Genomic DNA, 12727 nt, shown 5'->3' on the forward strand with positions numbered 1-12727 from the left:
GAACTACTGAAACGGAATATTTACCATTTACTATTTCATTTGGATTGTTTGCATTATAAGTGCAGCAGCAACTTTTCAACTGCGGAAAAGGAATACCGTAAGTATGTTTTCCACTGTATTGTCTGCTAGTAATTACAATTAGATTAGAGAGAAAATATTTCTCATCTTTGCAGGAATTTATTATGTTTGACTTTATCAACAATTACTTTGTGCCATGTGCGTATAATAATGATATATTAATATGCACATCATTTATAAAATACGAACTTTAATGATGGAGTGATGGAAATGTAGAGAAAACTAAAAAACGTTTCCCAGTTTATTTATTTGTATCTATGTGTGTTTATTATTTACATTTGGAGATACGCTACAACACTGTGCATCTCTCTCCAGGTGGTGGTTTTATTAATGTTTAAGGACACAGTCTAGTCCCCTTGTCCGTGCAGCTGAAGCCTCCTCTCCGTGCACAATGCGCGTGTGTGGCTGCAGCGCTCCGAACCTGCGGAGGTTTCTGCTGAGGGCTCTGTTGTTCTTGGCTGCTGTGCTGCCGACGAGCGGTGACTGCCCCAAATCATGCGCCTGCAACGTTCCCACTGAAGTGCACTGTACCTTCAGATATCTGACCGCAATACCTGACCACATCCAGCCAGCTGTGGAAAGAATTAACCTCGGGTGAGCTTTCGTTTTCTTTGCAGCTTTTAACAGATTGGAGAAATGCAGATTGCCTACTCTGGGGAAGGACTGATTTTGATGCATGTTTTTAAACTACAGACTGTGTAAGCACAAAGGAACTAGTGTTAGCTACTGCCTTTATAATTAACTTTTAACAAAAGTGTAGTCTAATGCAAATGTTACCACTACTAACAGTAACGCCAGCTTCTCATGACTATATCGTCAGCTTCTGGAAATTGTTACAGCTAAATGGCCCACTTCCTGTAGCCAAGGAATAGCTACAGTCCTGCCCTGTTATGTGGCCCATTAGCAAACCTTCTATTAGCTGGCCTGCCAACAAAATGTTTACCCCGGTTGTCTTACAGATACAAACATATATTTTAAATGGCCTTACCTGCAAGTTTGTGCTTTAATCCTTTCTCTTTTCACCTGTCAGGGAGGAAAACACGTGCAACATTTTAATTTGCACATCACCTGTAGTGACCTTTCATAATTGTAATACAAATCAATAGCTTGCACACTGCAGGGCTCCATTGTTCACTCCAATGTTTATTTCAAGGTGATGTTCCTAACGTTAAACTTAAGGAAAGGTTCAATCAGCCATTTCAACTAAACACCTGTGAAAGTGCAGGACCTGTAACTAAAGTATCTCTTTGGTTAAAGGTCTTCTTGGAAAATATATGTTTAAAAGTACATATAAATTATTTTCCTGCAGAATATATTTGAACTATTACCAGTACCTTTAAGATTATAAATTGGATGATAGTTAGAATACAAAAACAATAATTCAAGTTAATATAAAACAGGGAGTGATAACAGAACTATTTTTAATTGATAATATTACAAACTGGAATCAGTAAAAATTAGTATAAAGCCCATCACTGATTACCAATATGTCAATGGTAAAAGTAATAAATAAACAGTTATTTCTCTGATTATCCCTTAATGACTGTATGTGCATCTACAGATGGTTTGATTGACATATCCCATACTTTGTTTATCTTTTAGAGCAGCACAGCTTAAACTCAGAAAGGTTTCTTGTCAAAACATGCATTATGGTGACATAATCAGTAATGTGCAAGCATAGCTCTCTCATCTTTAACAATTAAAGTAAATAGTATGTGGTTAATTTGAGGTGATAAATTGAAGTCTGTCTTTGATTTTCTGTTTTTAGGTACAACAGTATAACTGTCTTAAGGGAAAATGATCTTTCAGGACTTGGAAACTTAGAATTGTTGATGCTGCATAGCAACACTATCCACAGTATAGATGACAGAGCCTTCCAAGACCTCAAGTCTTTACAGGTAAACTCATGTGTTCTTCAGTCCTTTGAGCACACACAATCCTGTCTTGTAATATTGAATTACAAGTTTTCTGTACCATCAAATAAATGTTGTCTGAAGCCACAAAACATATTGATAACACAGCTTATAACGTTTCACGTAGTTTTATTATTTATGTACAAAAACTATAGTTTGTTGCATGTTGCATTTATGAATGACAATAAAGAAAACTGTATAATAGTCAACACTCTTTTTTAATCATGGGTCCACAGGTCCTGAAGGTGTCCTTTAATAAAGTAAAGGAGATCAGGAAAGAGACGTTCAAAGGTCTAGACAGTTTGCTGAGACTCCACATTGACCACAACAACATTGAATTCATCAGCCCAGAAGCCTTCTATGGCCTAACCAGACTACAGTTCGTCCATCTGGAGGGTAACCACCTCCAGCAGCTCCACCCAGACACATTCATCACACTGAGACACAACCAGGTGTTCAAGATATCCTCCATAAGAAACATCCACCTGTCGGATAACCTCCTCACAACTCTGCCTGAGGGTATCTTCTCAGGCTGCAGCCAGTTAGAGAACCTCTTCCTTCATGGCAACCCATGGATATGTGATTGCCGTATGAAGTGGTTCTCAGTCTGGGTACAAAGGAACACAGGTGAGGAATAAGTGTTTGCTTTATAAAGCAGAGATGTACGAGCACCCCCTCTTTCTTTAGTAAACCATTTTCCCTTTCATACATGCAAAATAAAATGTAATCTAAACCTTTTTTAAGCTACATTTTCTAGCAGCTTTGATAAGACACATCTAACAAGTTGCACTTTAATGTTATTCTATTGAGACAAAAATGTGTATGTTTTTCTCTTAATATAAATGGTAATAGTGTATGGTATTATATCCAAAGCACGAAAGGCATTTCTAAGAAAATGAAAAACTTAAATCTTATATCTAAAATAATAATTGTCTTTTTCGGGTTCACAAGTTTTCGTTTTGGTTTAGTTGGCCCATAATTTGGAAAATTGTAAATGTTCTTTTCTTACATGCCAGTAACTAAACACTACAACTCGAATTAAATGTTTCCAGGTGTGCTGAAATGCAAGCGAGACAGGAGATATCCCAGAGGCCAGCTGTGTCCTGTTTGTGAAAGTCCTGCCCCTTACCACAACAGGCCTCTATCTCTTCTCCCTGGTGATGCCTTCACTTGTACCAAACCATGGATCCAACCCCATCTAAAGAAGAAAAACATCAGCTTGGATGAAGGAGACTATACTCCAGTTTCCCCCAAGGACTTCATTGCCCCATTAGGCTCCATACAACTGAAGCTGACTGACCAGTTACACAGTGATGCCAGTTTGTCCTGCACTGTCCAGAGGCCCTCTGCTTTGGAGAACCTGACACAAACCTTAGAGGAGGGGGAGGGGAACAATGCCACCATGCTTACTGCGAGCATAAGTACATATTTGGTGTGTAACATTGACCATGAACACATACAGCAGCTGTGGCAGATGCTGGCCACCTACAGTGACTCTCCCCTAAGATTGGAAAGAGGCTTAATGCTGACGAGAAGCCCAGAAATGGTGTACAGGTATAGTCAGATGAAGAAAACAAATGAGGGAGAGGAAGGAATTTATACAAACATTGAGGCTGAGATTAAAGCCTCACCTGCATGGTTGATGCAGGGAGAGGTGAGCTTCCAGCTGGACCGCACTACTACCACCTTCTCTACTCTGCACATTAAGTACGAGTCTGTGGTCAACCTACGTGTGGAAAACACATCACCTAAGAGGGACCGATATTCCTGGACCATGATCAAGCGAGACAATAAAACACAGACTGAATACACTGTACTTACAGGTAAGAATTTCATGCTAAATAAATGAGCTTTTGTTGATAGGACCTTCAATTGATTCTATAATGAAACTGTTACTGATGCATACCAATCTACTGAGCATTTCAAACGGTAAAAAATAACTCCAAAAAGACAATGTGTTTATAGTTTAAAACATTTATTTGATTTTGATTTAGGTGGTGTGGTGCAATTGAGCTGTCAAATCCAGGGTGAGCCAAAGCCTTTGTTGGAGTGGATTTTACCAGATGGAAGTAAGGTCAGAGCTCCTTTCTCCAGTGATGACAGGAGGATCATAATCACTGCTGAGGGGAAGCTCACTCTACGGGGTGCAGATGCTTCAGACACTGGCCTCTACCGGTGCATCACCACAAACTACCTGGATGCAGATGTCCTTGTTTTTCGAGTGGCAGTTCTGTCCCCCGATGTGGAAGAATCTGATGTTAATGGTGCCCAACTCTCACAGCCACTTGGTGAAAATCTGTTTTTTGACTGTAGCTCCTCAGGAAGTCCTGAGGCGTCGGTCCAATGGATACTCCCTGACCACTCAGTAGTGGGCAGTTCTCATGGGAACAGAAAAGTGTATGATAATGGAACCTTGCTGGTTAATGGTCTCACAGCAAGGGACAGTGGATTTTACAGATGTTTAGTTTCGAATCACCTCGGATTTGATCTGCTCGTGTCTCAGGTGACAGTGACTGGAGAAACATCTGAAAGGGTGACAGTTTTGGACAGTGAAGGATCCGGGCTGGAAATGGAGGACAAGGTGTACCTTAGCCTAACTGAAAACACAGACACTCTCAATGAGATCCCCTCCTCCAGTCCCTCGGACGGAACAAGTCAGGAATCCAGGACCATTACCTCAGATCGGCCTTACCCCAGACTCAGGTCGCAGGTTAGGGTAGGTGCTGGAGGTAGACTCGGAAAGAAAAGGAAGGGCCCAGTCAGCAACAGACGCATCTGGAGTAATAGGGTGTTTGATAAATCTTCCAGGAAAGTGGATCCGCAGAAATTTGCTGAATTTATGAAAAAGGCTCAAGATGGTTTGCGAATAAAGGCTGGCGCAGAGGAAGAGGGGATTCAATATGATCACTTGAATACCATCCGATCTGGTGATGGTGAAATTGGCTCTGGTGAGGGTCATAGTGAAAATCATCTGCCAAGAATAGTCAAAGCAGCCACAGAAAATCCACAAAAGGGTATGATGATTGGACAAGAGAACAGGCTTCCTGAAACTATAACAACTACTCATGCAGGTCAGGATAGTAATGAAGCAACAATGGAGGCACATCAAACATTTGGCACGGAAACCACAGTCAACAATCCTATCGATTCAAGTCACGTGACAGAAAACACAAACACACTTACAACAGAGTCCTATATGCAGTCAGATTCGACACCAATCAAGTCCACATTTACACACAATCCATCAGGAAAGAGGGACACACAGAGTGACGCAGCAACACCACATAGCACAATTTTACTCAACACAGGGCTTTCAAGTGTTGATGACACCACAGATTTTTATGCTAAGGAAAGTACTTCCAAGCTAGGCTCAAACAGGCACCCTGTCACACTCCAACTTACTGTGACTGACACGTCACAAGAAACACAGCTCCAGTTCTCAGGAGCACAACCTGCAGAGTCAGAGACGTCAACTGGGACGTCCCTTTCATTTACCACGGACCCTCATGTTACTCCCATGATGGATGGTCCAGGACCATTGGAGCTCATTGTTCACACATCTACAGACCCAGAAAGCCAGACAACATTCACAGCCGTCAGCACCACAGAGAGACATCAAGATGAGATAACATTCCACACTACCCAAACCATCAAATCCCCCCACCTACCGCCCGGATCAACCATCATCTCCCGTCAGCAAATTCAAATCATCCCAAACAAGAACAGCAGAGGTGGGGGGCGCAGGAGAACCTTTAATGGCCGCCGGAGGGTCATTAAACCCAATAGGATCACTGACATACAGTCCTTCATCAATAAAGTGAAACAACCCTCAGTAAAGAAGGAAGGGAATTCCACAGTGCCATATAGAATTGAACTGACCGCAGGTGAGGAACCTTGTTTTGTGAATTGTCCTCATTTACTTTATGCTTTTTTCTTTAGTGTATACTTCTTGAGCTAATCTTTTGTATATATTTCTTGTCTTTTCATGTTTTCTTCATTTTGCCCTCAGCGTGTGACTGGGATGAAGACAAAAAGAAGACCGAAACCACTGATTTGCAGATGGTTACACCAACAGCTCCATCTGATTCATCTTTACACATGACAGAGAGACCTTCCTCTGCAGCTTCTACCACAAACTATTACATTACTTCAAATTCTCCATTCACCCACACTGAGTCTAAGTCAGAAGTTTCTAGTGGTTACATAACCTCTGCTGATGCCCCTGAGTTTGACCCTACAATAGATCCTTTTTTTACCACAAATGAGGAAGAGTCAATCTCCAGCACAACCACTACTACAATCGCCTCAAATGTTATCCGTGGAAGAATTCCATGGAACAGGCTGTTTGGAGGCAGAGAGAGGGAACATATACATGGCAGGCTTAAGAAGCCACTTAACACCAAAAAAAACATAACTACAGTTGACACTACAACAGTGACGCCAACCACGACCCCTGCTGCTCTGCCGACCACTACTGCAAACTTCCTATCAGACCCTGAGACTGAGTCCCCATCCAGACACACAGAAGGCAAAAAGGGCTCATTAGATGATGACTATGGAGATTTAACCTCTGCAGTCTTTGAATTAACAACACTGCAACCTAGCTTTCACCATCTAACCACTCCCAGCACACACTATACCTCCAAGTCTGCCACCACTGCTGAAACACCACCTAAATCACAGACTCTACCTCCCCCCCCTCCTGTCAAACCACCTTTAATTGAAAATACTGATGAAGACTTATCATCTGGGTCTGGGGGACTTCCTGATAATTTGGTTGTATTCAGACAGACGCCTGGTGGGACAAGAAGACAAAAAGGTCGTAGAAGGAGACCCTTCAGGGGCAGGAGGCCCTTCAAGAAACCTGCAATCACTAAATTAAACCCTACTAGCACAACTGAGGCTTTAATTACAACTTTGGAAACTACAATGGAGACAACCACACTGCCACAACATACTTTTTCACCTTACAACCCCCTTTATACACCATCTAGGAAAGAGGACAGAACTCCAGTAGTTATTTCTGCTTACCAAACATCAAAGGAGGAGACTGACTTATATGAGGAATTTGATTGGAGAACATCTAGCAGTTTACCTGCCTTTACTACAACCAAGACACCCTTGATCCTTTCAACTGCATTAACCCCTACCACCTCATTCATGCCAATTACCACAAAAAAATTGCCCTACACAACCGCTCGGACCGAAGTGCAGAAAACACCAATACAGAGTAACACTGGTCACGCCATTCTTAGACCACCAGTGAGGAAAATAAGACCAACTGTGCTGAGTAGTGGTGCCAGTGACATTGCCGATAAGGAACTTGACGCAATGACAGATGAACAGGGACCATACAACAACAAAGGCCCACATTATGACAATCTCGATCGTGCCACTGGCAATGAAGCTACACGTGCCAATACTGCTGGCTTTGAACCCACTACAAATATTATGACCAACAAACCTAAGATAGTTGGGGGCAATGCAGCTAGCTTCACCGTGTTATCCAACTCTGATGCTTTCCTGCCATGTGAGGCGGTTGGAAATCCTGAGCCAGCTATAACTTGGAAACGCTTCTCCTCAACCACAGGTACATATGTAATTGAATTAATGGAAGGTGAAAACGTCATTTAAATCTATGTGAAAACAACAAAAAAAAAGCTAAATGAACAAAAAAAACATACTGAAGTAAAAACAAGTCATAAAAGGGAAGGTAGTTTTAAGATGTTCCCCTAAAGAGGTTCTATAGGTTTTTGTGTATTTTGAATTTGTTTCTTAATGGTGCAACAATTTAAATTACATTTGTTTATGAAATGGTATGTTTTCATGTTGCTTAGAATAACATATTGTTCTCTCTCCTTCAGGAAACATCGTTACTGTTAAGGGGAAGATGGGCAAGTTTGAGGTATTGAGCAATGGTACGCTGTTTATCCAGAATGCCAACATTAAGGATCGTGGCCAGTACATCTGTTTAGCTGAGAATGATTATGGATCAGATAAACTGTTTGTTACCCTGTCTGTGGTGGCCTACCCCTCACGCATCCTGGAGCCAAAAATACGTGAGATAAAGTCTCATGCAGGAAACACTGTTGAAATGAAATGTAGAGCAGAGGGTCGACCCCTACCCATGTTGTCCTGGATCTTGGCCAACCGAACCCAGGTCAAAGGTCAAAACACAGAGAAGGGAAGGGTATCAGTGTCTGCTGACGGGACTCTGGTCATTGAGGAGGTGTCTGTTTATGACAGAGGTAATTATAAATGTATTGCCAGTAACCCAGCTGGGGCTGATACTGCTACAGTCCGTCTTCAGGTGGTGGCATCTCCCCCAGGTATTGTGGAGGAGAAACGGCAGCAGGTAAAAGTAGGTGTAAACCAACATTTGTGGCTACCATGTACTGGTCAAGGCAGCCCTCAACCTGCTATCCACTGGGTCCTCAATGATGGCTCCATGGTACAATCTAACAGACCTGCCTCAAGGATATCAGTGTATGGAAATGGAACCCTACACATCAAGGATGTGACTCCAAAAGACAGTGGCAAGTTTGAATGTATTGCTACCAGCTCTACCGGCTCAGAGAGGAGGGTTGTGACCCTGACAGTAGAGAGGCAAGAGTCTGCACCTCAAATAGTGGAGACATCCCAGCGTGTGACAGTGTTGTTCTTTGAGGACCAGCTGAGACTGAACTGTTCAGCTACAGGAGACCCCAAACCCCAAATCCTATGGAGACTGCCTTCTAAAGCTATAGTGGACCAGGAGCACAGGTAAAAGAAAAATCCTCGATCAGTGGCAGTACAGCACAGAAGAATAGCATTTTCAGCAAACTTATAACTAAAAGCTAAAATAGACATAACTAACATTTTGGATCCCTCATTTCAAAACAGGCTTATTGTTTTTGGATATACTTCTGTGCTACAGGATTAAGTCATTATTCCACTTTGGTATTGACTCTTGGTTTATCCCCCCAATATAGAGAACAGATTTTATTTTGTTCTCATGGCTTTGTTAATTATTTTTAGGTGGTAACAACAAACAGAGACATATTAAATCTTTGCAAGCATAATTCATTTAAGTATAGCCAGGAATGAAAGTTTACTGATACTGTTCTGTAATAAAAATGCCTCTTTTATTGCAGAAAAGATACCCACACTGTGACAAAAGTATGTGTAATTTGTGCTTGCCATGCACTGTGGTGAATGGTGCTTGCTTGTATTAAATAATATTAGGTGTTATTCTTTCCTCCCCTCGTACTAAGTCTGTCTATTTTATGTCATTTGTTTTTTCAGGATGGGCAGTAGAATTCAGGTCCTGGATAATGGTACTCTTATTGTGACCGCTATGAGTGATAAAGATGCTGGAGACTATCTCTGTGTGGCGCGAAACAAGATTGGTGATGATCTCCATCTTATGAAGGTCAGTGTGTCAATGAAGGCAGCCAAGATAGAGCCGAAGCACTATGGAAAGAAGAAGGTACCCTTCGGTAACGACTTTAAGGTCGACTGTAAAGCATCAGGAGCACCAAAGCCAGAGATCTCCTGGGGTCTACCAGACGGTACAGTGGTCAACAGCGCTCTTCAATCTGATTCTAGCAGTGGACAAGGACGAGCACGGCGCTATACACTTTTTGACAATGGCACACTCTACCTAAACCAGGTATGCAATAACATGTGATGTTACACCTTGATTAAAACAAATATCCAAAAGATTGACATCGCTTTGTTATGTTATTCCAGGTCAGTATGTCAGAAGAAGGGGACTACACATGCTATGCTGAGAACCAGGTGGGTAAGGATGAGATGCATTTACATATAACCGTGGTGACTGCTGCCCCAAGGATACGTTCAACTGGCCAGACATATGCAAGAGTGAAGCCTGGAGGGAACATCCGCTTTGACTGTGAAGCACTTGGGGAGCCCAAACCCAAAATCCTGTGGATGTTGCCCACCAACGATGTCATTGCAGCATCTAATGAACGCTACCTCATGCATGTCAATGGCTCGCTGGATATTAGGGATGTGAAGCTTATTGATGTTGGAGAGTATATCTGTATGGCTCGAAACCCTGCTGGAGAAAATAGAAAAGTCTACAAGCTTGATATGGAAGGAAATCCACCAGTCATTAATGGCTACCGGCAGAACAGAACAGTAATCAAAGATGTCGCTGCCAAATACTCCAGGAAATTAATAGACTGTAACGCTGTTGGGGATCCTATGCCTAGTATCACTTGGATTATGCCTGATAACATCTTTATAAAAGCACCATACTTTGGCAGCAGGATTAATGTCCACCATAATGGGACATTAGAGATTCGTAATGTGCGGCCAACTGATACAGCTGAGTTCATCTGCATGGCCAGGAATGATGGAGGAGAGGCAGTAATGGTGGTGCAGCTCGAGGTGAGCAGTATTCTCAGGAGGCCAATCTTCAAAAACCCTTTCAACGAACGTGTTGTGTCTCGCATTGGGAAAACCACAGTACTAAACTGTTCTGCTGGTGGGTACCCAATGCCAGAGATCAGTTGGACTTTGCCAAATGGAACGCGGTTGACTAGTGGCCATCCCCTAGTTAAAAATGGGACTTTAGTCATCTACAACCCCAGCAAAGAGAATGCGGGGAAGTACCGCTGTGGTGCAAAGAATTTAATGGGCTACATAGAGAAACTAATTATTTTGGATGTCGGGCAGCCTTACATCCTTACAAGACCTAGAGGCGTAATACGCAGTGCTGCTGGAGAACCTCTTTTCATTCATTGTCTTTCTGATGGGAGCCCAAGACCCCACATTTACTGGACCATTCCTGGTGGCCACATTCTTATTCAGCCTCAAGTCTCTGGGCGCTTCCAGGTACTACAGAATGGTACTTTGATTGTTCAGGATACAACTATCCACGACCAAGGGAACTACATCTGCAGGGCTCGGAGCAGTGCTGGGGAGGCTGTGCTCACTGTTCCTGTTATCATCATCGCCTACCCTCCGCGGATCACAACAGGTCCACCGCCCAGTGTGAGGGGAGTGACCGGGACACCTATTCAGCTCAACTGTGCCGCCATTGGGATCCCCAAACCAGAGATAATCTGGGAGTTGCCCGATCATTCAGTTCTGTCAGCGGCAGACCAGGGTCGGCCCATGGGTAGCGAACTGCTCCACCCTCAGGGCACACTTATCATTCAGAGGCCCAAAGCCTCAGACTCTGGCACATACAAGTGCCAGGCCAAGAACCACCTGGGTACAGACTCAAAGGTCACATATGTGCGAATATTTTGAGAAAAAGACAATACCAATGGAGGACTATGGCACGACCAAGAGTAAACATCAACAGACACTTGTCCGTGAGGAACGGTGCAACGTTTCACATGTGGATTACAGATGATTAAGGCTTCTGGAACATTGTTAAAAAACTAATTTGGATCAAAACAATTAACAGAACAGAAACTAAGCAGAGATTTTATAGGAAAAAAACATGCTTTTTGTGAAAAGCCAGCCTTGGCAGGGAAGTTGTTGTTTTAATTTTGGATCTGGGGATCTGGAAAACCATAGGTGGTTCTCATTTGGGGTGGTTCTCATGGGAGCAAAACAGGCAGTGAATGAGTCGAACTTAAAGTGATTTCTCTGACCAGGCATTGCTGGCTGCGCATGGGAATACTATTACAATACATACAGAGAGGGAGAAAAAAGTGTGTAAGAAATTGATGGAAAGAAATAATTATCCCAAGAGGCTTTTTATTCCCTTCAGATATTGGCCAGATGTCATTGTTGTCACGACACACGATTTGTTGTTTAGCATCAAATGAAAAGACAGGCAGAGTACTGTATATGTTAAAGCATCTTTCAAGAGCTATTCATACAATTTTACAGTGGAAGTAAAACAGATTTGTTGAACAGGAGGCTTGTTTTACACTGGATACATATCTGCATGGAGCTTTATCACACCTGATTTCTGTATTATACCTTTTGATGACAGGTTTAAGGCAGATTTATTATGTTTATTCACAGTGCAGTGTATTGGTCAAAAACACACTTTCCTATCAATGTATTGTGTTGTACACAAGAATATACAGTAATGTTATACATTATGCTCATTTGTAATAATACAGTATATGTACCTATTTGTAGTATCTACTTTAACAGTATGAGAGACAAAATAAAATTCTAAAGAAAACATGGTTCATGTCTTTTTTATGTTTTATTGAATTATTTGATAAACCAACATCCTTTTCAATAAAGCATGCATCATATGAAACATCGCTGTTAAAGGTGCACAGCACTGGCTGTTAGTGCTTGTATGATATTAACATTGCAGTTGTAATGAAGGTCATTAGGATAATCCAGTTGTACTTCACCCTACAAGAAGAAGGTCATGGCTCTGGTAGCAGTAGAAACCTTCCATACACAAACACTTTTAACTCCCCAGCTGTTACAATAGTTTTTTACCCAGCTCTTCAATCTGCAAGACCCACAGGGGAGTCTTTTAATTTGTATGACTAAGTGTTGATTTTACTACCCTGCTACAAATTAAAAAGAGAGATAATGTAAATGTTTGAGACAGAAAGGGGGAAAAGGGATGTACTCCTTTTTTGAAACTTATATTTTGAGAAAAGACAGAAATACATTACATGCAGCACAACAACTAAAACAATGACATTTGGTTAGAGTGAGATGCTTTACTATACAGCAATGATCTAACAACTAGTTAGAAAGTCAGGCTCAAACAGGCACCCTGTCACACTCCAACTTACTGT

The 12727-nt window shown here is 42.0% G+C and overlaps 1 protein-coding gene across 3 annotated transcripts; it reads left to right on the forward strand.

Moving 5' to 3' along the window:
* The first annotated feature begins 469 nt into the window (after nt 1–469).
* On the forward strand, nt 470–12147 carry igsf10 (immunoglobulin superfamily, member 10). Of its 3 annotated transcripts, XM_071205183.1 has the most exons (10): nt 470–672; nt 1847–1976; nt 2228–2618; nt 3044–3814; nt 3986–5054; nt 5145–5875; nt 6001–7581; nt 7856–8753; nt 9276–9642; nt 9723–12147. In XM_071205183.1, the coding sequence occupies exons 1-10, from the start codon at nt 470–472 to the stop codon at nt 11250–11252; spliced, it is 7671 nt and encodes a 2556-aa protein (XP_071061284.1). In that variant the 3' UTR covers nt 11253–12147. The 3 variants fall into 3 exon arrangements, with proteins under 3 accessions (XP_071061284.1, XP_033952723.1, XP_071061285.1); XM_034096832.1 differs by having other exon boundaries at nt 3986–5875; XM_071205184.1 differs by lacking the exons at nt 470–672; nt 1847–1976; nt 2228–2618; ... (1 more) ...; nt 3986–5054; nt 5145–5875 and having other exon boundaries at nt 6269–7616; nt 7882–8753.
* The last annotated feature ends 580 nt before the right edge of the window (nt 12148–12727 follow it).

Source organism: Pseudochaenichthys georgianus, chromosome 13 (assembly GCF_902827115.2).
Source record: "Pseudochaenichthys georgianus chromosome 13, fPseGeo1.2, whole genome shotgun sequence".
NCBI classification, from domain to species: Eukaryota; Metazoa; Chordata; class Actinopteri; order Perciformes; family Channichthyidae; genus Pseudochaenichthys; species Pseudochaenichthys georgianus.